The sequence below is a fragment of the Brachyhypopomus gauderio genome, chromosome 8 (genome assembly GCF_052324685.1).
Source record: "Brachyhypopomus gauderio isolate BG-103 chromosome 8, BGAUD_0.2, whole genome shotgun sequence".
NCBI lineage: Eukaryota > Metazoa > Chordata > Actinopteri > Gymnotiformes > Hypopomidae > Brachyhypopomus > Brachyhypopomus gauderio.
The window spans coordinates 12,980,469-13,007,888 of record NC_135218.1 but is presented as its reverse complement, the minus strand read 5'-3'; the positions used below and the strand labels follow the sequence as shown (position 1 = coordinate 13,007,888).

Sequence of the window (27,420 nt, the reverse complement as noted above, 5' to 3'; positions counted from 1 at the left end):
ACAGACTGGGCTACCTGCAACACGCCAAAGTGCAAATTGATGTTTGTTTGTTTTTTTTTAACACCGTATATCCCTACAGAAAAAAAATCTTATACAGATGTATGTGGCATAAATGCTATAAAACAATAAACACTCAGTGCCGCAAAATAAAAGCATTTTATTCTTTTTTGCCATTTAAATATAAAACATTACATAACAATGTACAAAATCAAACAAGGAAATGGGGAAAGAGTTGCATAATTATGATGATGTTGCAATTAATATTCACACATGACAATAAAGTATCACAAAACCAATCCCTTTTTAACTATAACATGGCATGGTAATTATTACGGTACTCATTATTAACTGAAACTTACCAAACGTATATATCAGAACAGAAGACTGGATGCATTCTATAGTCATGGTTCTGAAGAGTCTGGGCCTGTGCCCCAAATGGGTGCTTTTGTTCATTACTGCTTCTGTATTAAGGTGTGTGAGGGAGAATGTGTGTGTGTGTGTGTTGGGCTGTGACTGGGCTAGATGTTTGCATAGTGAGAAGTGTGTATCTTAGCCTTCATTTTGAATGCTCTGGCTTCTCTAGTCTTCACATATAGTGAACACTTTCATAGCAGGCGGCCATTGTATTGTATTGAAACAGCAAGTGGCCAGTTTATTCTTAAAATACGCTGTTTCCTGTGCATGTCTGAATATACAGTAAACTGTTATTGTTGGAAAATGCAGTGTTCACATAAAAGCTCTTCTCTGACTTGGGGTTAAACCTAAAGCAACATATTCAAGGAACGGAAATAACCAAATCACACCATTCATAATAGTGTCAATGATTTTGCTTATAGCACAGTGAAAATGATTATCCGTTTACTCACTGTGACAGAATTGCTATCCCTCTGAAACCAAAAAACTTCACATATGCACACATGAACTTACAGGCATCCACACACATTCACACACTGCATGTTCACATAAACTAGTGCACATGTGTACACACATACACACACACACACACCATACAGATTGAGGTTTACATAGTTTTTGGTGGGTTAGTTCTATAAGGTTGAATTATTAAAACATAGCACATAGTTTCTGTCCATCTCCCACATTGCTTGGCTTTTCATGCTCATAAAGCAAAGAGTGAAAATGTTTTTGCTCTTAAACTATAAGTGAACAGAGCCAAACACAATGTGTACCCAAAGAAACAAAAACAAGCCATTTACAATAAGTTATAGCTTCACTGTAAATCCTCCACTGAACAAGGCGCAGGAGTCTGTTATCTCAGAATCATGACTGACAGCAGTTTTTCATATTCATATTAACCAAGAATATGACGGTGAACAGCAAACATACAGTACAATTTTGTAAATCTGTACAGAAGTCTGTAGTTTACAGATGTCGGCCACTGTAGGACATCTGTACTGTACCTCATTACAACTCTCTGTAACATGGAAAGTGTCCACTGTCCTTCTGTCTTTGAGAATCTGCTGTTGTACAGTATGCTATTTTACAGTAATAGTGGTGTAATGTACAAATTCCTGCTAGTTCTAAGTCATAAAAAGTTGCCCTGACATTCCTAAGCACCTTAAGAGACAGAGAGTGTCCCAGAGGGCATGGCTGATTCACACTGGGGTTGGATGTGTTTATTTGGTAAGCCTGTTTGTGTGCAGATATGTATGATTAAAGGTGGCGAAAAGAATCACGGCACCCAATACCAAATTTTGACCTGTTACTCATTCCGTGTGTGTATACAGTGGTGTGCTAACATGTAAACATATTTGCTTACTTATCAATATAAATCTTTTAATTTGTCTATTGTACATATCTGCTTTTCAACATTTTTACATGTTGACAGATTGTATTTTGTGTAACAATAACTGCATATGCAACCACATGTGACCGATGACTGCAATCTTTCAGTACCTATACTATAATAATCAGGAAGGCTTAATGAGAATATTACAGTATTGTTACAAAAATGCCCTTTTGATTTAAGTGTTAGTAGGCCTGTTATTTTTCATAAAGTGCATACATGGATGAGAGGGGAAAAATAAATCTGGTCCTTCTACTAAAGGAGTGGGCTGGAGTGGGCTAGGGTGGACTGGAGTGGGCTAGGGTGTACCGGAGTGGATTAAGGTGGACTGGAGTGGGCTAAGGTGGGCTGGAGTGGGCTAAGGTGGGCTGGAGTGGGCTAGGGTGTACCGGAGTGGATTAAGGTGGACTGGAGTGGGCTAAGGTGGGCTGGAGTGGGCTAAGGTGGGCTGGAGTGGGCTAGGGTGGACTGGAGTGGGCTAGGGTGTACCGGAGTGGATTAAGGTGGACTGGAGTGGGCTATGGTGGGCTGGAGTGGGCTAGGGTGGACTGGAGTGTGGCTAACCCACCACTTCATTATAACAATCTACCTTGCACATGCACTCACTGGCCACTTCAGGAAGTACACCTGTGTTACAGGTGCATTTTAGATTTTATTAGAAGTCAGATAGTTTCAGCAGTATCCCGTTTGTTACCAAGCCCAATGTATCATCCTGTGTTACTCATGTTTATCACTGGTCAGCGTGTGACCACAAGACCACTACTGAATGGATATGATCTGGATGCCAGACCATTTTGGACTCAGCAGTGACACGACCATGGCAGGATCTGGGTTGAGGGTGGAGCACGGGTGGGGGTGCATCTTGAACAGCACACGTGCTGGGGAAATTATAACACATGGTAGTGTTGTTGATGGTTGAGATTGGTCCTCCACCCCAAAATATCCAACCAAGTCGGCCTGAGGTCAAAAACTCGAAATATAGCCAACATGAATGCAGCAGACAGGCTGAAGTCCCAATCTGGACACCTACAACGTGCTTCTAACGAATAACTATTTCTAAAAAAAAACTATTACTAAAAAGTCAGCGCTATATAGTTTTGGACAGTTTCTGATCTATTAGTTTTTGTTTAATTGTAGGGTAAAGTCAAACCTTTTTTTCTTCATCTCCCTATCCAAAATGACACTTTCAAGTATGACACAAAAGATTTCAAATATTGTCTCGATAAGAAAATCCATACACATCTTAAAAACTCACTGACTAGCAATCCACAAATCAGTCCCTACTCTTATGTTTCAGATCCATTTGAGATGTGCATTAAAGACAAACAAAAACGAAATGGCTCAAAAATAACATTGTATGACAAAAGCATCGCTACACATCAGACCTACAAATGTTCCAAATAAAAGTTGTGTTTAGTTCAATGTATGTAATAAAATTCTGTATTTTTAATTATGCTCACTGAGACATTTTGAGTTATTAACTCAAAGAAAGTTCAATCTATTTAACCATTATCTGATATAATTTAAGATCAAAATCTTTATACAAAAACCTATTGTTGAGGTTTGTAGTTGATGCAGTCCTTTAAAAAAAGGCCTCTGCGTATTTCTGTAAAATAAAAGTGAATACTTTATTCCACATGTGGTGGTGAGTGTGTGTCCAAGACATAAATTATATAAATGATCAATAAATGGATTTGTCAATACCTTGGGATACATTTTAAGCAGTGATTTCAAGAGCTCTTAAAATATGTCCCAGAATTAAACTCTCAACTGTCCTTTAAAAAAGTGCTTTCGAAGGTGGAAGGTTATGGGAATGGTGGTGCAGTAACCAAGGTGACATTTTTTAATAAGATGTTGACATGAAAATGCTGAAATGGTTCACAAGAAGAAAGCTGTATAAACCTCTTACCCAAAGACTGGTCCGCCATGATGTTTGCACTTATATTTTGCCTATGGCGAAGCCACAAACAGGTCTCCCCCATACTATGAAGAGTGAGAGGGAGCATCCTCACCAATCCATGTGCTCAGGCGTGGAGATCTGGCCCAGTGTTCAGCTCCAGATCTTGGGTTTGAGCTGGCTCACATGTTGTAGGCCACGTATATGGGGTCTAACTGATCGGCCAGGAAGGAGTCCCTCAGGTGCATCCTCTGCTTCTCACCGCGGGAGTTAATGGGGATGACCCCAGGGTCAACGATCACCACCACCCCGACGATCAGGTGGTGTTCCTCCAACACCACGTTTGTCACCAGAGGGACCAGGTCTAGCGCATCCTGCTCCGACCCACATAGTTCAGACACCACCACCAATAAATTAGTCCAGGTAAACACAGCACTGTGGACGGAGAGAGAGAGAGAGAGAGAGAGAGAGAAATGGAGATTGTGAGAGGGGAACAGACCCCACGACAGAACACACGACCTACAACACGCACTCTCACCTCTCCCCGATGCTGCGGTGAGCACGTGACACGCTGGTTTCTATGTCGATGGGGTGATACCGTAGACCTCTGAGCTCCAGTGTCTCGTCCAGGGAGCCCACCACAAACAGAGCGTCATGGCGTTCTGAGGGAGAACGTTTCAAACAGGAAGTTGTTGTCATTGCTCTCTCCTTCTCTCTTCGCATGTCTGTGTGGTGGTAGGAGAGGGAGGTGGGTTTCTTTCTCTACTCTTCCATCCATCTCTCTCTCTCTCACCTCCACTTGAGTCTGTGAGTTCGGTCCTCTTGACAAAGCCCAGGTATCCGGTCCTGGCCCAGAGGGTGTGTGGGTCTCCAAAGCTCAGCTTGGTGTTGAAGTGGTCAGCCTGCAGGCTCTCCTCTCCATAGATGGTGTAGTAGCCAGTCGCCGTATGAGGACTGTTCACCCAGATCTGGGGAACAGCCATGATGCAAAAACTATATCATTCAGTCTCCCACACACACACACACACACACACACACACACACACACACACACACACACACACAATCACAGGCACTCACCTCTCCTAGATGAGAGTCTCCTAGTGGCCCCCTTGTCTCTGGGTTCACAATCACCACCCTAACACCAGGAAGGATCTGCAAGGATAAAATGAGAGAAGAAGGACTTTGTAGAAAATGCCACTATTATAGTTTAGCTTGACCTGACATCAACTTATACTTACTGTTCCAGACTCCATCAAAGAAAGAGACTGAGGTGCACCTCTCTCCACCAGCCGTACCCTGCCAAACCCAAACATACAACAGAACTGTGGTAAAGCAATATCGATAAACAAATCCCTACAGTTGTCTAGACATGCCAAAAAAAAAACACATGCACAATAACAGTTTACTAGTTCTGAATGACCTTACGGTGTTCATTAAGACCAAATGGTTTCAGTGTTTGTGTTCACACTGAGCACCCACAAGCTGTAGGACTGCTCCAGTCCTAATGGTTCAGGCTTACACAGCACTGTTAACTTAGCTAACACAGTTAACTTGATTGTTACTTTTACCATTGTAGTTATTACAGTAACAGGACTGTGAGTCTAATGAGACATAAACATTGTCGCCCAATTGTATTGGTCTGTTTCTGGGTATTTTATACCGGTCATGTCGTAAGGACTTCATATCCACATAAACAGTAGAAGGGTCTGGTCCAGTGGTACCCTGAAATACACACATGCGCACACGAGGACACACACACACACACACACACACACACACACAAAATGAGTAAAATGTCCCAGTGACATTTAAACTAAACATACTGACTCCATTCAGGCTCCATCATGCTTCATTCATCTACCTGTAGACAGATGGCCAGATTGACTCGGGATCCGAAAGCACTGCTGACCGCCCGTGAGGAGAGGCCGAGGTCTTTGAAGAGCTTAGAGAAGGACTGTGTGAGGGCCAGACGAGGACGCTCTTCAGCAATTACCACACAGCTCCTCACACATGACAGGTTCACGCCACGAGCCTGGAAACACACACGGAGAATATGGAAGCCAGGCAGCAGTGGTCTGATGAGTGTGTGTGTGTGTGTGTGTGTGTGTGTGTGTGATTGTATCTAGGTGTTGAAAGCAGTAATCAATTATAGCCTCACAATTATTTTGACATTTGGACAGTTGTGGTTGAGCGGTTAAGCATTCCACATCCAATAGTTTCCTACTACATCTGTTACTACATCTGTTACTATGTCTGTTACTGCTACGCAATAAAAAAAAAAAAAGCTCCATGAAACGTGTCGGCACTCACGTGTATGTCAGTTTATAGATATTTCTGTAAAATTTGTCCAAAATAATGTTTGGGCATTAACAAAAGGGCATTCAAATAAATGAACTATAAATGAAAAAAATGTTTGAAGGTCATAAACCTTCAAAATGTACTGCAAAATGTATTAGCATGCACTGCAATTCCAAAAAAAACGTCTAGCACCCAGGCATTGGTGTGTGACCCGATTTTATTTTTCCACCAAAGCAAATTTTTATCCGCATTTGGCAACTGGCTAGTGTTAATTCTGGAACAGTCTGTATATCAGTGAATTTGAATGTGTGTGTGTGTGTGTGTGTGTGTGTGTGTGTGTGTGTGTGTGTGTGTGTGTGTGTGTGTGTGTGTGTACCTTCAGCATCTCAGTTTGTCCTCCAAGTCCCTTGGTGCAAAGCTCCATGACGGAGTAGGAGCAGAAGGTGTCCCTGATGCGGTACAGACTGAGTGAGCTCAGCCAGAGAGCCAATGAGCTCTCCAACTCAGTGGGGGGGATCAGGATTGATTGATGACCTGAGTACACACTAAAAAAAAAGTACTTATAAAATTAAACATACACTTTTAAGAGTGTACCACACTAGTTCTCATTCTACGAGAGTCCGTTTGGGTGAAGGTGTACTTTGAACAGACACCACATTTTCTTTGGCTCAGATCTACACTGATCTACATATCTCCCACTGATTTAAGCCTTCATCACCATGACCCACCAGACGAAAACATGAAAACAGTTTACAAAACAGGAAGGAAGTAATGACTTTGTTATAATTAAGTTGTGCAAAGCTAAGGAAAATTAAAGAAAAGGCTACTGCTAACTGTTGCTAGAAGACAATATCACGTACGCACTTGATCACTATTTCAATCATATTAATTTTATTAACATTATTTTCTTATTGTATATATTCTTTTATTTTAATTTAAAAGTATTTTTGTTGACAATTTTCTTGTGTTCTTTGGAGGTGTTGTGTGCAGAAAACTAAAATAAAGGTTCCCAGTCTCTTCCATTACAGCTTGAGGCTCTGAGGTTCTATATGAGGTGGAGATGCAGCGTTTGTGTGGCGTGTCCTACCTCGCAAGGCACCAGAGCACGAAGCCCAGGCCACAGTAAGGATCGAGGCAGATGGCGATCTGGCGTGAGGAGTAGAGCTCACACTGCAGCTTGACGGAGCGACACAGAGCGCTCATCGCCGCATGGGAGATCTGACAGACAGCCAATCAGAGGCTCAGACACACCAGGCCACTCAAACCCCCCCCGGTCCATGGTGCCGTAAGCATTCCCAGAGGTCCTTGTCTCACCTTGACTCCTGTGAGCATGCCTGTGGTGGAGACACTGAAATCCATGTAGGCAATCATGTCAGCAGACGGAGGCTTGTAGATGGAGGGGGGTCGCTTGCGAGGAAGATCATCTGGGGGGGGGGGGGGGGGGGGCAGTTACTGCAGGATGTTCTTGAAGAACGCAGAGCTATTGCAGTCCTGGATGTTGCAACGCCCGGTCACGTGTTCACCTTGGACGAGTGTGTGAGCGAGTGTCTGTGTACCTGTGTCTATTATGATGGGCCACGTTTTTATGTTCACACTTGCAGCCGCTTCTTTCGACCTGAGAGTCTTCATTAGAACCAGAGTGGTGAGGATGCAGGCAGCCTTACTGACCTGAGACACAGGACGAACACGGGGGGGGGGACACGGGACATTTCTGATGAATACACATTCATGTTGAAGAAATTCATATGGTTTAAAAGAAAGTTCTTTGATTTTCCAGGCGTGCGCAGTCTTACGTCGATGATCATACGGACTGTGGGAAGTGTGGCTGACAGGTTCTGAGGGTGTGGCGGCCTCACGGTGACAGGAATACAACCAGCATACAAGCAGCCATAAAATGCAGCAATTAGATCAATACCTGCACAGAAACACACACACACAAACCCATTTACTATGTATTAGCTTCAGTTAATTTGCCTGGTTGAAATGAAAGTGCCTGTGTGTGTGTGTGTGTGTGTGTGTGTGTGTGTGTGTGTTTCTCACCTGGTGGGTATAACAGCACAATGTTCTCCCCAGTGTTTATGCCACTTCTCTCCACGAGAGCAGCTGCGATCTTTTCGGCTCTTTTATGGAGCTGCAGGCATGTGGCCGTACACACTGCCACGCCCTGCAGGGGGAGCCAGGGGGGGGGGGGGGGGGGGGGTGAATGAGCAGATCTCTCCTGGGAGCAGTAGTTCTTACTCTAAAGCTTTACTGCAAATGCTCTCATTTTATACAGTTCAGAGTGTGTGTGTGTGTGTGTGTGTGTTACCTTTGCATTCAGGAGCACGTAGAGCACGTGCTCAGGATCTGTTTGTGCTCTCCACTGTAACGCCTCAGTGAGGAACTGATGCTGGGTAGAGAAAGAGTGAGATGTGTCATATCTAACAGCACTAACCAGTGGGGGTTAAGACAGGAGCACCTGTGTGTGTGTGTGTGTGTGTGTGTGTGTGTGTGTGTGTGTGTGTGTGTGTGTGTGTGTGTAGTACGTGTGTATGCCATGTACTGCAAGATCTGTTCAAATCTGGTCCTCATGTGCAAATCTGCTCTGTAATCACTGGTTTAGCATATCACAATCAGCATAACCACCTGACCACTGTCACTGTGTTAGTACAGAGAGGGTGGGCAGGTCCATCCCTTGAGCACTGTGATTTAAATACCCCTGATGTACAGTGAGCTAAGAATGAAGACTGAACAATCTAGACAAACCACATGACAGAAACATCACATTTAAAGACAACACTGAGTGCAGTATCCTCCGTTCTGATTGGCCTGCTAGAGGGAGCAGTACCCTGACACACCTGCAACACATTCCTTACCATCATCGTAGGCCACATACACAGCTGCGTCCACACGGAGGCATTAAAACACAACACACAGTTAACAGAAGGAATCATCCTCAGGGTCACAGTGCCAGAACTACAGGAACAACTGTCTGACATTGGTGTCCGAATGCGTGACACCGATGTCTTACTGGCCCGTAGTGGTGCGGGTGTGTTCTTACCTTTCGGACCAGGTCTTGGTCCTCTATCATTCCCAGATCTCTGCCTGCTGCCTGAGCGATTCTTTTCCCAGCAACCAGGTTGCCCACCATAATAGAAGCAGGACCAACTCCAACTACACACAAAGGCCAGACTTTACAAAATACACACTCAAGACTAGGCCAGACTTTACAAAACACACACTCAAGACTACACTCATAAACATATCATATTATTATAAGGGGCAGTCACGGTCTGGTGGTAGGGAACTGGTCTTGTGACAGGAGGGTCGTGGGTACGGACAAATTTCAATTGGGGTGAACATCACAACTGACAAATATGGCACATTTACATTTATTATTGCTATTAATATAAATGTAACACAAACCCAAATGCACCCTCACCTGGTTGCTTCTGTCTGGGTTTGGGCAGGTTGGTGACGCAGGTGTGGGGGCACATGAGGATGTTGCAAGGGTGCAGCGAACCCTCTAGAAAGAGCTGTTTAGTCTCAGATATGTGAATGCCCCCCAAGGGCGTTTTGGGCAGCGTGTTGGCAGGAACTAGTGCCAAGCAGAACAAGCCCACCTGGTGAATACTGTCTATGGCCTAGAACACAGAACCAGCACCGGCGGGTGTAAACGAGGGGTTAACCCACACTGTGATGAAGCGGTAGAACGAAAGTGAGAGTTCAGGCTTCAGACTAAGTGTCTGCCACTTCCTGAGTATAACACGCTTAGGAATGTACCACGTTAAGGAGCATGCGGGGGTGTACCTGCAGCACTCTGCTCATCCACTGGAAGCTGTCCTCCTCACTGGCTTCTGGCCTCTGCTCGGCCACAATCACTATCCGCTCATCATAGAAGACTGTCACTGAGAACACGGCGATCCTACCAGACACATGCGAATTCACACACACACACACACACACACACACACATGTACAGTATTCACTTGGGTTAATAATACAAATATAAAGCAGTAAAAAAGAATGAAGAATTTAGGATCTGTTCTCCCTGTTGGCCACATGGTGGCAGTACAAGTGCATCCGATGCACTGTCAGACCACTGCAGCAGGACCACACACCTGCCCCTGTACACGGTCTTGACCGGCTCCACAGCCAACGCCGTGGCTACGAGATCGTCAGCGTTGTGGCGACGCCCACTGACCGTCAGCAATCCCTCGATCTTTCCGACCACAAATATCAGACTGCCCTAAGATACAGAGACCACACAGAAGCAGAGTTTAACCAGTCCTACGAACAAGCTGGAATAGAAAGAGGTTTACATCATCAGAGAAGCATGCGGTCTCCCTGCTAGGTCCGTCTTACCGGGCCTACAAATCCCAGCAGCCCTGAGCGCACGAATGGGATTTCTCCAATAGGCACACCACTGGCATTTACTGGTATCACCTGCAGGTGGAGCACATCAGAACATGGAGCATATCAGATGAAACTAACTTAAAAATAGGGCTGACGCGATTGGTCGATTTAATCGATGACGTCGGTGCTGAATATGAGTCGATGTCATAGATGCTAACCGAACAAATGATTACTGCTAAATGTCAACTGAACTCATTGTTATTATTTCAGTATGTTCTTTAACACTCCTTTTATATTTCCATGACGCTTCGATCCAAATGCTTGAACTCAACCCTGCCTGCTGTGTGCAAGAGGTTAGTCGTCAGTCATTTGTGTAGGTGTGTACAGTTGTGCTCAGACCTCGAAGGTGTTCTTTGTGACTCCCGACAGGCCGTAGTACAGAGTTCCCCCGGCGCGAGAGTTCACCACAATCTCTCCTATCTCATCGGTCTTACATAGCATGGGGGGCCCGTCTGGCCTCACGATACACATCAGGGCTGTGACACAGGAACACACACACACACACACACACACACACACACACACACACAACTCGTAATCAAGATAAGGGGTGCTAGATGAACCGTGGACAGGTGCTCTAGTGGGTTAGCATTCCTGCACAGGGTCTGCTCAAGAAAGATCAAAACAACATCATACATCATCAGCAGCAAAATCTTCTACATTACATGACAGTGGAGCCAAAACCCAAAACCGTAAACCATCACTGGGATTCCTCAGACGTTCTCCTTTCAGTGCCGTCTTGGATCCGATGTATAAAATACTCTCATAACTTGCATCTAAATAAATGCACAACTGTGTGAGGTTCCTACTTCAACAGTTCCCACACTTCTCCTCACCTCCGGGCATGACGTGGCCTACATCCTGGACAGTGAGGGCAGAGTTCTTGTCCTCGGTGTTGACCCTGATGACCCCGTGACTCAGTCCCGTCATGGACAGGACGGCGCGGGCTGGAAGGGCGGCACCAGAAACACCGGGCCTGCGGAGATTTCACACGAGGGGAGAGTGAAGGAGGAGGGTTCATCGCCGTTTTAGTTCGCATGATCGTGAACGTGCAGGCCCACTGAACCGTCAGCATCTCCAGGACGTACCTACGGATGGCCACCGTCATAGATTCTGGGGATGTGGCACACGGACAGATGACCTCTGGCTTCAGACCGTAAGCCTGGAACACGTTCAAAAATGCATCGCACGACGACACCGACCCTATGACAGATCAGACAGACAAAGAGACAGAGCAAGAGGAGAAAGGAGAGAGAGAGAACTATTTTGTAGCAAAGTGTCAAAGGTTCCTGAGCTTTATGGGCATCCTAATAAGCAAATATCTCACAGGGATTAGCTCCATCAGCAACAATGAGCATGCGTAGGGACGCCAGGCTAATGTCTCTCTGCTCTTTGTGTGCCATCATGGCCCAGTGTAGGTCGCGACACTTCACCAAGGCAACCCGCGCTATGGAAACAAAAGCGGGAATAGATACTGAACTACAGCATTTTTGAGTTTTTGAGTTTTCAAGTGTGTGTGTGTTGCTGCTACCTTTGTTTATGTGAACCCGCTGCACCCAGGAGAGAGGGCAGGCCTTCATCACCGCATAAGGGACGCTGATGGTGTGAATTCTGTTCATTACACTCTAAAACACAAGCACAATATTCACCTCAACATTCATATTCTTATGAAATAACATTTTGCAAATATATTCTTTGTTCTGTAAAAGTATTCTTTTTTCTAAAACTTCTACTAAACAGCAACTGAAAACCACTGGGAACTCAGGCGTCTTGTACTTGGGGAGATTCTGATAAGCAGCTCCTTAAAATGACCTTTCAACTCCACAGGGCAAACACACACATACACACACACTCACACACACTCACACACACTCACACGCATGCATGAATACTCACAGTGAGAACTCCATGCCACAGACCCATGTCCTTCTTAAAGTCCAAAACGTTGACCAGTGTTTCTCCTGAGAGTGCACACGCGCGCGCACACACACACACACACACACACACACACACACACACACACACACACACAATTAAGGGCTGTAAGGGCCCATTATGTTGATGAAACCACATCTCTGCTCTGTTCTGGACATCTGAGGGCAGAATGTAAAAGCGCGCTTAGTCCCACCGGGATGTGAGAAGGTTATGTTTCCATGGAAACTCACCCTCACAGTAGTTACAGGCCTGTGTGAGAGCCTGACAGTGTGTTAGCATGGCAACCTTCGACACAGCAACACCCATCACGGTCCCCTCCTTACACGCTTTATACTGAGACAGAGGAAAAAGAGAGAAGGTGAAAAATGAGAGAAAGACTGAAAAACTAGATAGCGCCAATTGCAACAATCCAGCACTAATCAGCACAAACACAGAGAGAGAGAGAGAGAGAGAGAGAGAGAGAGAGAGAAAACACTACACATTCAGCAGTTGTACCTCTATATATGCTGTGTCAGTGTTGGCTGTTGGGATATGGGGTTGCCAGTCTTTTGAAGGTTTGGTGAGGTACTTCGAGTCAGTGATCACCCATTTCAGTCTTGGCCAGCCTTTCCAGAGCAAAAGAACATTCTTCAGTGTTCTATTCAGCATAGCATGAGCTAATGCACACACTCCGCCTTATGAACGCCACTCAGTGTCTGTGATAAATGTCCAGATGACCTGGGACTCAACGTTTAAACAGAACGAATGTTGAACAGTGTGTCAAACACACTGAATTTTCTTCTGTTTAGAGTGAGATGAAATAATTCATGACCTGACAGCTAGGATCTTTCTTTAAATCACAGAGAGTGTTGAGGTTGAGAGTCTGACCTTTGAACTGCAGAATTTCTCCGGTGGGGGTCTTAGGTAAACCCTTGAGACAAATCTCACTGGTGAGGGCTAGACTCACCCCACAGCTCCCTAACAAAAAGCCCACCTGACTACTGCCTGCATCCTGTACACACAAACACCCACACACAGGCCACAGACATCACACACCCTGAACATCAGATGCAGGAGGCGCTGAAAACATCACGCAAACTCATGAACAGACTACCTGAGCAGTTCGTTGGGAGTGCTGAGTGTTTAGTCGCTCACTGACACTGGGGACAGAGGTGTATGGGGGTTGGTGGGTGTGGATTATAGGGGTTGGTGGGTGTGGATTATAGGGGTTGGAAAGTGTGGATTATAAGGGTTGGTGAGTGTGGATTATAGGGGTTGGTGAGTGTGGATTATAGGGGTTGGTGGGTGTGGATTATAGGGGTTGGTGGGTGTGGATTATAGGGGTTGGTGGGTGTGGATTATAGGGGTTGGTGGGTGTGGATTATAGGGGTTGGAAAGTGTGGATTATAAGGGTTGGTGAGTGTGGATTATAGGGGTTGGTGAGTGTGGATTATAGGGGTTGGTGGGTGTGGATTATAGGGGTTGGTGGGATTAGAACATAGGGTACAGGGTTTACTGCAGTTACCTTGCGGGACAATGGCACCTCTATGGGCACAGGAATGACCTCTGCAAGCAGACAGCCATAAAAGGCCACCCAGAACATTCCCGGGTCACTGTTAGGGTACACCAGCGCCACCTGGGATTAACAACAACTTACTGTTAGCAGCTCAATCTGGACACTCACACGTCCTGTTCCACACGTTCTACAGTCTAACGAGGTCGGTCCATTACGAATGATGTGTAAACTGATGTTCATGTCACGTGTGTATTTCTATATCTAATGTGAGATGTGCAGTGTTGTGCTGTGTGTGAGTGTGCTCACCCTGTCTCCGGGTTTCAGAACCTGCTCACTCTTGGTTCCCAGTTTATTGAGGAGGGTGTAGGCCAGCTTAACACTACGACTCCACAGTTTCCCTGGCAACCACACACTAATTAATCACTTACAGTCTGACAATGTACATCTGTCAAGGGGAGAACCGTGTCAGTGAGGGAGAAGGAAGCACGCCAGGAACCTCACGATCTCGTCTGAGTGGCCCGACCTCAGTCACAGAGGTTACTTTAATATGCAGACTTACATGGCTAGACTTGAAATGATCCACTAATGGAATCAATGAGCATAGAAATAAACACTGAGTAATAAATGATCTGCTTTACCATAGGTGAGCGTGTAGAGTGGTTTTCCTGTAATGTCAAGGGCTGTGAGGGCGGGGCTTTTGCCCTGAGTGGCACCCCATCGAGCCAATGCAGCCTGGAGGGCGGGAGGCCAATTACTGACCACACCCAGTGGCTCGCCTTTCACTGGGATTATCTGCCGGCCCTCCGGCCTCGGGGTGTTGGGATCTGGCCGAGGAACTATTAGAGAAACAGAGAATACAAATTAATACAAAGAGAAGACAATGCATGTGACTACTTGGATCGAAATTGTGTGTGTGTGTGTATGTGTGTGTGTGTGTGTATGTGTGTGTGTGTGTGTATGAGGCTGGGCACCTTCTACAATCTCCTCTTGATCATCCATGAAGAACTCGCTGAGCGGCGGCCTCTTGGGCCGCTTGAGCGTGTTGAGCAGCTGCTGGATCTTAGTGGACACGCGACTGGACACGGGAACACCTAGAGCAGGGGCGGGGCCAGGCAGGTGAGGGGCGGGCCGGACACGTGTGCAAACGCACGCACGTTACCGCACACCACTACACACACGCGACGCGCACCACTGCACACCACTACACACACGCGCACCTGCACCCCTGTACGTGTATATACAAACACACTCACACTCGCACAGTCCTGACTGAGCAGTGAGAAGACGTATTCTAGACTGCTACAGGAGGCCATCAGGCCCGGTCAAGAGGATCCACATATCACGTATGTGTTGACGTAGTTAGTAGCTCCACCAGGACTAACAACACACTGAAGGAAACACTACACTGGCCTTCGGGAGAACAGACTCAGCAATTGACTCTAAAAGAGAGGAGGACTTCATTACTCACACACACACACCCACACATACCCACAAGCACACACACAGTTTTAAACAGACACAGAGAGCAGGCCAGGGGCGGGGCTTGCGGGCAAGGCGTGGCTAGGGCGGAGTTACCTTTCCCCACTCTCCTCACTAACAGAGAAATGCAATGAAAAAGCAGCACGACACACGTAGAGACAGAGTGGAAAGAAAAAAAAAAACAAAAGAAATCGGATTTGATTAATAAGGCATTCCAATTAAAAAGTAAATATTTAGTTCTGTTTCAACCAAATCAATGTTTCCTTTATAAGAGATGTGGAAACAATGTACAGCTATGGAGAGGTATAGTAAGTCATGGATAACATAGTAACTATAGTAACAGACATTCAGTTACTTATATGTTGTATACACTGTCACTCTCATGACTCTCCAGTACATCAGTAATACACACACACTCACTCACTCACTCACTCACTATACACATTATTATTTCTTTCATCCTCTTATGAATAGCTGAGTGACTTTATACATTAATTCTTTACACTTGCCCCATACACACATTAATTCTCTCTCCTCTCCTTCCCACTCGCTCTCTCCCACTCTCTCTCCCTCACTCTCCCTCTTTCCTCCTCCCTCTCTCTCTCTCTCTCTCTCTCTCTCTCTCCCCATCTCCCCACTCTCTCTCTCTCTCACTCTCTCTCTCTCTCTCTCACTCTACCATCGGCTGTCTCCATCATGCTGGATCGGCTCTGTCCACGGCTCATCCCCCTCACGACCATGTTGGAGGGCAGATCCACGCAGGAGTCGCGGGCCCGGGCCTGGGCCATGGGCAGGGGGGTGCCGTCAAGGCCCAGAGCGCCTGCTCCCGGAACCTCTGAGACACAGACAATACACTCCCCTTCAGTCAACACCAAGGGTAACAGAAAGGCTGTTCAACACACACGGACCACTTCTGTTTAGGCTCTGTGGCAGGTGTGCATTACTAAAGGCAGATTCTCTTATTAAGGGTTTTTACCAGAAACACAATAAAGAATATTTGCATATCTGCAGGAGAACTAGTTAAAGTGCTAATTAAGGACTAATAAAGCACAGTAAATGTCCAGCTGAATGAATAAGGACACCAACCATTTCAAACAACATAAATCATTTTAGTTTTCACTGATTATGGTCAGTGATCATTTTACATGCTTAGACACACACATGTCCTGTTTCTACCCTCTCAGTTGAGTGTGTGGATGAGATTTCATCCAAGTCTCAGTTCTAAAGCTCCCTGAACTAAACAATCAAGAAACTCAGTGCCTGCACCAGTTGCACTGGGAGATGGCAAAAATGTGTGTGTGTGTGTGTGTGTGTGTGTGTGGTGTGCCCATACTCACCGATGCGGGCGTGTGCGAATGCCTCAGCCAGGGCGGAGGGCTGGGAGAGGGAGTGGGGTGGTTGTGCGTGGGGGGGCGGGGCTTGAGGGGGTGGGACGTGGGCGGGGCCCTGCTGACTCTGGGCCTGAGGGGCCTGAGGAGTGCGGGACTCGCCGTGGGACATTGTGGAAGATGCTGACGAGGAGGAAGTGGAGGAGCCGTGGATGGAGCTGTTCATCCAGGAGTCAGGGGACTGCTGCTGAGCCCCACTTTCTTCTACAGCACCTTCATCATCAGAGGAAGAGGAGGAGTCTGAGAAGAAGATTGAAAAGGAGAGTCAGAGAGAGACAGAGCAAACTAAATACACGATTAGAAAACTACAACAAAACCTTCTGCTAACATTTTCCAAACCTCGATGAGCTTCCTGTGGATGTTATGATTTCTGAGTGATTAAAGATGGTTAATCAAACAGACATTATACACTACCGTGACCTAACTACAGGCACCCAACTGTTTATAAATGTCAATCTTGAAATTGAAACTGTCTGAGATGTTCAGCATGTCTCGTTTTGGTGATAAGTAGGACACATTTAGAGGTGCTGTGAATCAACAATGTCTCCACCTGACACCATTATTCAGATCATCTGTTTTTATTATCTTCTAGCCACAGCAATGTGCATTATAACAAAATATTAATGGTTGTTGCAACTTTGACTTATTTCTTTAGATAGAAAGGCCTACTGTAGATTCTGTGGCTGTGTGAGTGTGTGGATACCAGGTGAGGTGTGTGGGTGTGTGTCAGAGCTTGTGGGAGTGTGTGGGTACCAGGTTGGAGTGTGTAGCAGTGTGTAAAGAGTGTGTGGATACCAGGTTGGTGTGTGTGGGAGTGTGAAGCAGTGTGTGAGAGTGTGTGGGTACCAGGTGGTGTGCAGGTCTCGATGGGTGACTGCACGTATGTAGAGCGGCGTTTGGTTGGCATAGGCAATGCCATCTTCTCCTCTTTATGCTTAGCCAAGGCAGCCTGTACAGCCTCAGTATGGATATCTGAAAGAGAGAGAGAGAGAGAGAGAGAGAGAGGGAGGGAGAGAGAGGGATAAAGAGAGTGAGAGAGAGAGAGCAAGGAGAAGACAATGACAGAGTGTGGTGGCTTGTCTTCCAATAAGAAACCAATACATTTTTGGGAACACATCCTGAAACCTTTAAAGTGTTCAGGTCTAACCACTGCATACACAATTATGAAACACTTGTAGTACAGGAACACATCTTGTAGTGCGGCACTTGTAGTGCAGCCCATATATGCTGCTAAAATAATGTTTCAAACGATTATCCAATGCTGGACTGGGCTATTACCTGATCTGTAGCGTTCATCCCTGGTACCACTGCTACGGTGAGATCGCCGTGTGCGGCGATTCTGAGAGGAGGAGGAGCCTGAGGAAGCATTGCTAGGGGGAGGGGCAGAGCTTGGGCCTGGGTCACAGTCTGGAGGCGGGGCCAAAGCTGTAAAAAGTTGTGAGTTGGAGACAGACAGAAACAACACAGGAGAAGGCAATATATTACACATGGCAAACAGTCAATGCCATGTCATTTAGTTCTTGAGATTTTGAAACCAGGAACACTCCTATGTCCTGTGACTATATAGTCTATAGACTATATAGACTACTATTTGTAGAGTCAAACATCACTCTATAATCTGTTCATCAAAAAGTACAAGCAAAACATGACCGTATTTGTGAGCAATTTTAGCAGTTTACTGAGTTTAGCATTGACTGAAGAAAGTCACACTGTCAGCAAATATGAATGCAACATATATTCTGACCACTAGAGGGAAGCGTTGAGTGACAGAGTCATAAAGGGAGGACATGAACATGCTAAGATTCATAATAATTTCGCCACGTGAGTCAGTGGGCAAAAATGAAAACGCAAGGCAAACACCACAACCCCAAACAGGGCAGCAGTGAGAGCAGAGGACACAGAATGAGAGGAGAGGTCGGACACAACATTCTTCATGTCATACTTGGTGTTTGGACGATGTAAGGAGCCAGCAGCTTTGCCCTCTTCTTCTCGTATCCTTTCTGTGTGATGTCGCCTACAAACAAAGTAAAAAGAAGGTTTTAATTCACCTGCACACACGCACACTAGGTGATGCTGACAGGACACCATCCTCACTGCTTATTAAAGGTGGGGGCTGTGCAGCTAACAGGTGAGCTATATGTCCTGCAGAAACGCAAGCCTTTAACCCCACCCCCACCCAACACCACCACAACCCCACCCCAAAAGCTACTAGTGCTAAAATGAACTACAGGAACGTGTACTGGGAGCTCAGAGCCAACAGCAGTGCTGGGACATGCTAGGATTTAGATGCATTGTGAATACACATATTCACTTGAGAGACGACACGTGGATGGCACAGGCACAAGCGCGCACACACACACACATGTGCACACACACGCGGCACATCCATCTCTCTAAAGCCTTTGAGGACAAGAAGACTGGAGTACTTGATCTGAAAAATCATTAGATATTCTGTAAAATATTCAAAACGACACTCTGTGTTCAGCGTAGCATCTGTTCCTTTATAAATTTATAACACTTTCATCACCCAGATTTTCGCCATCATGACCAAAATGAAATCCCAACAACACTGTACAAGATGACGTAAGTGAAAGACAGTGAGGGAGAGACAGAAAGAGGGGGCAGACGACGCAGATAGACAGGAGCAGACAGACAGGACGCGTCAGACCAGTCCAGGACATGGACAGGACCCACAATGCAATATTAGGACATGTCAATGCTCAGACTGCGAGGCTAGTGCTGATTTCACCTGTTGCTATCAGACTTCTAGGACGTTGGACAGAAGATACGTTGAAACAACAGAAGTGACCAAACGGCAAGTACAATGCCACGATTCTGTCTGGTCATTCCTAATTCTAACTAGATTACAGAGAACATACACACATAAACTTGGGCAAACTTGGGAAAACACACAATGCAAATTAACTTTTAATCGAGCATAAACTCTCAGATACAGAATTTACCACTCAGTATGGCTCAAAAAAGCTGATATATAATCTCTTATTTGGCTTATTTGGTTTTACCCACACTTCTATTACTGTAATAACAATACTGAAGGATAAGACATCACTGACAAAAATAATTGTACCATTTTACAAGATTGATATCCCCAGAGGAAAGGACATATTCGTCTGAGAAAGAGATGAGATAAGGGCCATACGTGATGCAGGAACACTGACCCAACTGTAGCAGCACATAGTTTTAGCTTTACTGGAATGTACAATTTTATACAGACAAATAGGGCTGTGTTTTTACATGCCCTTATATCTGTGTATAGATTAAGTATCTGTGTTTGGATTAAGTGTTACTTGGTGTTTAAATCACAACAAAGAGGCAATATTAAATGATTCAACAAAGTTCAATTATAATCCACAACAGGCTGGACTCAGGCACTGAGACTTTTATTTTGTGTGCTGATGTAATGTCCTGTAGAGTGATAATATGAAAAAAAAACAAGAAGAGCACAGTCCCACGATGTGAGTCTTATCTTGATATCACCTCTACTGTACGTTAGCAGCTGTGGCATTTCTCTCACACTGCATCCCATCTCTGCTCTTCCTGTCCTAACTTTAATCTCTCCATACCCACTCTTCCCCCTTTCTTATCTCTCTGACTGCACTCTTTCCATTATAGTAACACACACACACACACACACTGGGAATTTCACTATAGCAACACACACACATTGGGAATTTCTTTGCCCCTGTTCACACAGAGAGGAGAGGAGTGGAGAGGAAATGTTTAATTCGGCACAGATATACCGACACGGGGGGCACTGGGTTTAACATTTAGTGTGAAATCCTGAATTTAACTTTAACACTGCAGAACACTCCAGCCACTCCATAATGAGCAAGCCAACTTGTAAAGCAAGTAATGAATCTGCCTATCTGCCCGAGACCAGTAGTTGGTCCACAGACAGTGGAAATGTCAGGTGACCTTTCCTTACTGTTTCCCATGCTCATGGCAAACAGCCCAAACAAATCTCCATATTTGTGGATCTTCTTTGTGCCAAGATGACTAGATGTCCATTACCACGTCATTCCAACCTGTAAATGAGATCCAGTGTATGGCTGAATTTATATTCCATGAGGGTAAGACACCAGTATCAGACATATGTCTCTGGCCAACCATGCTGCAGAATACCAACCCTCTTGTTTCTCTCTCCTTCTCACATAATGTATATTTGCTCTGACTGTGGGAACACTGCACTACGAGGAGCAGTGTTTGTGTCTCCCTCTCCCTCACACACACACACACACACACACACACACACACACACACACACACACACACACACACACACACACACACACACACATCCCAAGCAGACATTCACTCATGTGCTTCCTCTCCCTACCCATAATATCACTGTTTCCACTGCTCAACCGTCTTGTCCTTTGACACAGTTTCCTGTTCAGCCAGGAGAACATGTACCTGTAGCACTGAATGCATGAGTATGTGTGTTACAAAGACGTTTTCAGAAGCCTATAGCACTCTGCAGTACTCTGAAGGACTTTACAGGATTCAACAGCAATCAACAAGCCCCGAACACAAACCGACTTGACTTCCAACACTTTGCTCTTTCCACCCGTCCCAGTGCGGCCATGTCTGTGCAGGTGCCAACATGACTGCAGTTCCCTCTGCACACTTCTGGGACACACTGAGCCAGCCGCTCCCTGCACACCTTAACGCTTATTACCGCAGGGGTGGAAAAGGTTCATGTAAACCAGGGGTGGAAAGTAACTAATTATATTTACTCACATTACTGTAATTGAGTACTTTTTATGAGTAATTTGTAATTTTCTGAGTAGTTTTTGAAATATGTAATTTTTACTTTTACTTGAGTACATTTTGACCCAAGTAGTTTTACTTCACTACATTTGAACACCCTCACATTACTGAGTAAAAAATATTGATGGTGAAAAATTAAATGCGGGCAGAAATTTAAACTTCTGAGTCCCAGAACTGAAGGCCAATTGCGTGGCCTTGCCTTGCACGCACCCTTTCCATTGTCTCATAATCAGGTCGTAATCTGGTGCACTTTTTTTCCCAAAAGGATGAGATTGTTCGATCTTTAAATCTTCTATCTATCAGGTTCTGTGGGATCCTGTAGACATTTTATTGTGAATTAAAATGCTGAAATACAATAACACTTTATATTACTTTGTAGATTGCATATCTCCAGTGCTGACAGTGTATGTTTTTATTTCTGCATGAGCAAACATTTAAATGTAAAAATATCTCAATTATAAATTAAAGAAAACTCTTCAGTAACTGCAAAATTGTAAATAGAGGATGTGAAAACATCATTAAGTGATTTGTACAAAAAATAAAAAGTACATATATACGTTTTTTATTGCAAGTGCTCATGTATTATGACTCAATAGTCATGGGGGGATGTAAATGTAAATAAAAATGGAGAGTACCTGAAGATCACTACACCTGCCCCCTACCCTCTCCGATGTCATCGCAACCCATTGTCCACTTCCCAACCCTAGTCAGGCCAGCTGTGGACCACAATCTCATGTAGCTCCGCCCCCACTCACAGTACCAACTCTCCCCCCCCCCCCCCTGCCTATTCTGTGTTCCCTTCACTGAGTGGCTTCTGTGGTAGCAGAGGCCAAGCACTCAACCCAGTGTCTAGCGGCAAATCAAAGGCCTAATGAGACATCACTGCTGCAAAGCGGCTGTTGAGAGTGAGCTTCACGGCTGAGAGGAACGTCCAGTCGGCACTAATGAAGCCCTATAGGAACGGGCGAGGCTGGTGAACCCAACGTGGCTTTGGCTGGGAGCGACGATGCTGGAGGAGTTGGCGAAGGCCGCCTGTCCGCAGAGCAGAGCCAACGTGGAAGCTTAGAGGGCCAGAAGTGCTCGATCCTTCACAGCGGTGACTTCTTACTGGAGGTGTGTCACAAGAGCACTGGGTTTAGATCAGTTGTGTCAAACCAGTTCACTCAGTTAGACTCTGTTGTTGTTTTTTAACCAGAACCCAGAATTTGTTTAAATGTACAAACAGAATAGTGAACATGAACTTAGCAGCTTTCAAAGATGTTATATTTAACTTGAATTTAAATGATGTGCATTTATTTCTGCTCTCAGATTCACACAGGTTTAGAATAGTAAGAAATGTTTAATATTGTGATTTTGGTTTAGATTAATTAGTGTAAAACCACAATTGAACTTTTTGATTTGCGTCTGTGGCATAGGGTTCTGGAAATAACACTTCATGTTGGATTAGTTAATGAAAATACATTGTTTAAAATGTTTAAAACTTCACACACCCATGTGAGAGGTGCTGGATCTTTAAGAGTAACTGTTTGTCATTGTATCCTGTTGGTGGTATTCAAGAGCTTCATCTACAGTTTGTATTAGTCATCTAAACGGATGCCACTAAAGCAACAAATGTGATCGAGAGAGTGATAAAACCCTTAACCAGTACATCAGTCCTACCGCACAGTCACTGTGTTTGTGGGAGAGTGATAAACCCTTAACCAGTACATCACTCCTACCTAATATTCTCTGTGTTTGTGAGTGATAAACCCTTAACCAGTAAATCACTCCTACCTCAGTCACAGGCACTGTGTTTGTGTGAGAGACACACACAAAGAGAGAGAGAGTGAAAATTAAGTAAAGGTAACATGACTAAAGATAATAGAACAATCTTTAAAGTTATTACACTATTAAATCTGTATGGTGTTTCTTGATACTGTATGTTACTGTATGCCCCCCCTTCATCTCTCTGCCTCACTCACTCAGAGAGGAGGGTGAATTATTCAGCCTTTTACCACACTGCAGGGGACATTATTTATTCACATATCCCAGTATACAGTGTGTGTCTGTTTGTGTGATCAAAAAAGAGTGTGATGGAAAAACAAGATAGATTTTTCTTAAAGTCCTTCGAGATTCTGTAGTAGTAAATTGTATTCTGTCTAAATACACACATAAGAGAGGAGACAGAAAGAAATAAGAGACGAACATGAAGGAGTGAGACTGTGCCATGCCATAGCTTGCTCTGAATTATGGGTAAATGAGTGTGTTGTTTTCTAACATGATGTGACCTAGATTAGGGCAACTTCTCTCTCTTTCTCTCTCTCCCTCTTACATAAACCTTCTTGTCCTCTCATACATACTAAAGAAAACCAAGCCACTAAGAGACTCAACACAAAACATACTTATAACAACATCCTGAAGACTCTTTAGTTTCATGTATACACACACATGCACACATGCATGTATACTTACACCCACACAGCTCATTTGATCAGATTAAGTGCATAAAAGCTGCAGTGCTGTGCTCTGAATTCCAGCTGAGATCATGACAGCTTGCCCCTGAACCTTTCAATAGCACTCATTGTGTGTATGAGATCCCCCTTTTCACTCACTCTCCCTTGTGAACCCTACACACACAAATACAAACTGAATGTGCTGATTGTGCAGTCTACACTGGTTTGCTCTCTTCAGGACAAAATGACAGCAAAGCCTAAAAAAAAAACAAGAGGATTCTGGGAAATGTAGTGGGTAGCAGCCTCTCTTTGTCTTACCACGAGAGACCTTGACTGAACACATGTTAATGAGTGTTAATTATCAATTCTAAATTTAACTGGTGAGTTCCATATGATTCTGAGGTCCTTTGACCTTTGATCTGAGAGTTCAACTCCTGACAGCTCTCTTCCAATTCACTGTTCTCTGCCTTCTTCTGCTCTCTGTGACCGCTCGCCTCTGACCGTCCGAGATGAGGGACCCAAGTGCCCCTTTTACATAAAAGGCATTCAGCTCTTCCACATTGTTTGTTGCAGGATCACAGCTGCTGCGGTCCGGGTAATAATTTCTTTTCACCGACAGCGCTGTGCATGGAGTAGACCAGAGTAGTCTGCTTAGACCCTGCTTGTTGACCACACCACCTCCACACCTCTGCGCTTCTCCACGTCAGAAGCACGGAGTGAAAGGTTTGCGTGTCCTGCTATCTTACCATGTTTGGGTTACTGGCTCCTTACCCTTGAATGCCAAGTAGGAACTACCTGGTTAGAGTTTAATAGCGACGAGCAGCTGAGGAACGCCAGGAGCCCACCACAGTGACACCGGGGGGGGGCACAGCACACACCACCAGAGAGACTAAACCCTCCCACTCGGTCCAGGACCAGTGCGCTGTGTCTTCATAGACCCAGCCCAGCGTTCCTCCTGAACGCAGTGCGACTGGAGATGACTGTAGAGACATGCGGGATGTGCACTCACCATAGCCCCCGTGATGTGTGCTGACACCGACGTTGGCCAGTGCAAGTGAAAGCAGCTTATCAATGCAGAACTCTGGGCTAGTCAGGCTGGGCTGTGCCTAGCGTGGCCACGGCTCTTCTCCAAAACAAGAAATAACTGGCAGTAGTGTTTAGAACCACCTAATCAAACACACTCGTTGATTTGGAGGCCAAATACCCTTCTGAAGAATTCAAGGTTGCACTTAAATTGATTATGTCTTTGGCATTGTGAGTGGCTGCATTGTGATAGTTGTGGTTCTCCGTTTCAGTCCCATAAATATAGAGACTGTAGGTGGAGACTGAGGACTGTGCCAGGGGCACATTCTGGGCTCAGCAGCACAAACACACCATACTGTCACACGCCTGGCATGGCTAACGCTGCACATGTCCAGCAGGGGACAGCACACACACACACACACACACACACACACACACACACACACAATTTATGACAGAGTAGAGAGTGAGAGAGAAAGAGTATTAGTCTGAGACAGAAGGTGGAATGAGAGAGGGTGAGACTGAGACTACCCTAAAGGAAAGGAGGTTTCAACATACTGTGTAAAATCTAAAAATCTGTCATCCCATGTCAACAACTCATTAGTGGCATGTAAATATAGAAATAATATTATAAACAATTGACATTCTGCACTCTGAATGATCTAATTAGCCATTGAGGATGTGCAATCTTGGCCACTTCTACTAAACATACCTAAGCTCGGGTGCTATGATGAGTTATGTAGTGCAGGCCATGACAAACTGTAAAAGTCTCACAATAATGCACTTTTAAGTCATATGTTTCTTGCTGACGGGTGACAAAATGCCCCTGCCTGCCTGATAATCTATATCCACACACCTGGTACTTAACAGTTAGCCTAGGCCTATTAAGTTTCACTTGGGACAACAGGTTTTCTTGCTCAGAGGTTATTCTATGCGCGCTGTGCCGACACGGGAGAGACGTGGCCGACCTCCCAGAACAACACCACCCATGCAGATGGTTTATTGAGAAACAAAACAAGGACTCGCCCCATTTTCAGGTGTGCCAATACCTGCCGCGCGTTGGGCAGATGTTGGTAACTGATGACAGAGGAATCATCTCAAACAAACGTTTAGGCCATCGCCGCACCGCCACCACTTCCTATGTTGCCTGCTTTTGTCATTGCGACTAAACAAGTAAATAACATCCCACAAATCACCAGTTAACTCTACACCTTATCGGTTTAAGACCAAGTCCAGAAATATTCGAGTCGCTTGAATATAAAATAATTCATTTTTTTTTACTCATGAATTCAGACCAGCTAGATAAATACCTAAACGTCTCGTCTATATTAGATGAGTATAGGCCTTCTATGCTTTCACCGCCCAATGCATACTCGTGAACATACACGTTGAATAAAACTAACATTATTAAAGCAAATGTTAAGCACTGAGGTAAAATATCAGGAAATATTTAGTCAATTATTTATCTTTAAAAGACTACAGGCCACCGCTGCGTTAGCCGCAGAACAGTCTCACCGTAGCATCCCCGCGGCACAGGGTGGATGTCAGAACTGGGGATTCAGCATTTAGACGTTTGGTGAAACTTGCCCAAACATACGCGACTATCATTCCGTTTCTTTCCTTCGTCGAGTGTCTCTTCGGCCCGTTTTATGAACGCTTACCCTCCGACAGCTCCAAGTCCAGTTCTGCAAGCTGCTCCCGAACCTCTACAGGCAACGCGGAGAGGTCCACGCCTCGGTCGGCCATCCCTGCCCCCGATACCGGGAAAACGGCAGTGCGGTACGATTTACCAAAGATAAACACAGACTTCCCGGTTCCAGCTAGCAGTAAATAACAGATGTTAAGATAGAAGAGCGAACTCCATCGGTGATATACTCCATCTCCGCCATGCCGATCCCGACCAATGGAGTCGGTCACATGACGGCCCGGATGAGGGGTGTTGTGGACGGGGTCTGGATCCGTGGCGTTTCTGCTCCCTCTGCCGTCACGGTTTTGGGGGTGTCCGTGTGTCCTGAATCTGATGCCGTTTTTCCCCTCAAATTACTTTGGGACCTTCTGGTCGCATGTGGTAGCTTCATAAAACATATTCTTCATATTCAGCCTTTGAAAAAGCCGATACCCCAAACTGGAATCTCCGCTGAGCTCCTGAGTTTCTACACCGGCTACAAGAGAGTATTTCATTTATCATGCTTGAAGACTTCAAACAACATTTATAAGACATTCATAAGCGCGTCCCAGGAAACATGTAGTAGGATAGTCTGCAATCACGCTATTGTATCTACAAAAGAGCATGTTTGTGCAATGCTGCTTACAGATGAAACAACCGCACGTGTGAGATATGTTGAAATGACGTAAGGTCAGTCTCTTTTAAAGGGTCGTTTTTGTGTCAAACTGCTCAATCACAGACTGATTCTGCTGCTTAAATGTTTATCCACAAATTTGCCATAGAACAGCAAAAGTTTTCAAACTGTCACATGTAA

General features: G+C 45.1%; 1 protein-coding gene across 4 annotated transcripts; it reads right to left on the bottom strand.

The window, feature by feature from the left end:
• Positions 1–137: 137 nt before the first annotated feature.
• Positions 138–27,191, bottom strand: dip2bb (disco-interacting protein 2 homolog Bb). 4 transcript variants are annotated; one of them, XM_077014620.1, is made up of 40 exons: positions 26,602–27,191; positions 18,637–18,708; positions 17,973–18,119; positions 17,541–17,666; positions 16,644–16,934; positions 15,986–16,141; positions 15,403–15,420; positions 14,799–14,918; positions 14,466–14,663; positions 14,134–14,225; positions 13,837–13,947; positions 13,200–13,323; positions 12,828–12,937; positions 12,563–12,665; positions 12,294–12,358; positions 11,929–12,022; positions 11,725–11,844; positions 11,486–11,600; positions 11,234–11,373; positions 10,737–10,873; positions 10,347–10,427; positions 10,103–10,230; positions 9,792–9,906; positions 9,424–9,625; positions 9,043–9,155; positions 8,858–8,881; positions 8,311–8,391; positions 8,043–8,166; positions 7,796–7,917; positions 7,559–7,670; positions 7,317–7,426; positions 7,090–7,220; positions 6,379–6,547; positions 5,566–5,736; positions 5,365–5,426; positions 4,943–5,000; positions 4,782–4,856; positions 4,495–4,669; positions 4,240–4,363; positions 138–4,136 (listed from the first exon to the last, which is right to left on the bottom strand). In XM_077014620.1, exons 1-40 carry the CDS (start codon positions 26,684–26,686, stop codon positions 3,884–3,886), a joined length of 4,854 nt encoding a protein of 1,617 aa, XP_076870735.1. In that variant the 5' UTR covers positions 26,687–27,191; the 3' UTR covers positions 138–3,883. The 4 variants fall into 4 exon arrangements, with proteins under 4 accessions (XP_076870735.1, XP_076870737.1, XP_076870736.1 ...); XM_077014622.1 differs by lacking the exon at positions 8,858–8,881 and having other exon boundaries at positions 26,602–27,190; XM_077014621.1 differs by lacking the exon at positions 15,403–15,420 and having other exon boundaries at positions 26,602–27,190.
• Between the last annotated feature and the right edge of the window lie 229 nt (positions 27,192–27,420).

Coding starts and splice junctions, on each gene's coding strand:
- dip2bb (XM_077014620.1), bottom strand. CDS start 26,686: ATGGCCGACCGAGGCGTGGACCTCTCCGCGTTGCCTGTAGAGGTTCGG. Junction 9,626..9,791: donor GGATGAGCAGAGTGCTGCAG/GTACACCCCCGC, acceptor TCTGTGTTCTAG/GCCATAGACAGTATTCACCA. Junction 4,364..4,494: donor ACTCACAGACTCAAGTGGAG/GTGAGAGAGAGA, acceptor GTTCTCCCTCAG/AACGCCATGACGCTCTGTTT.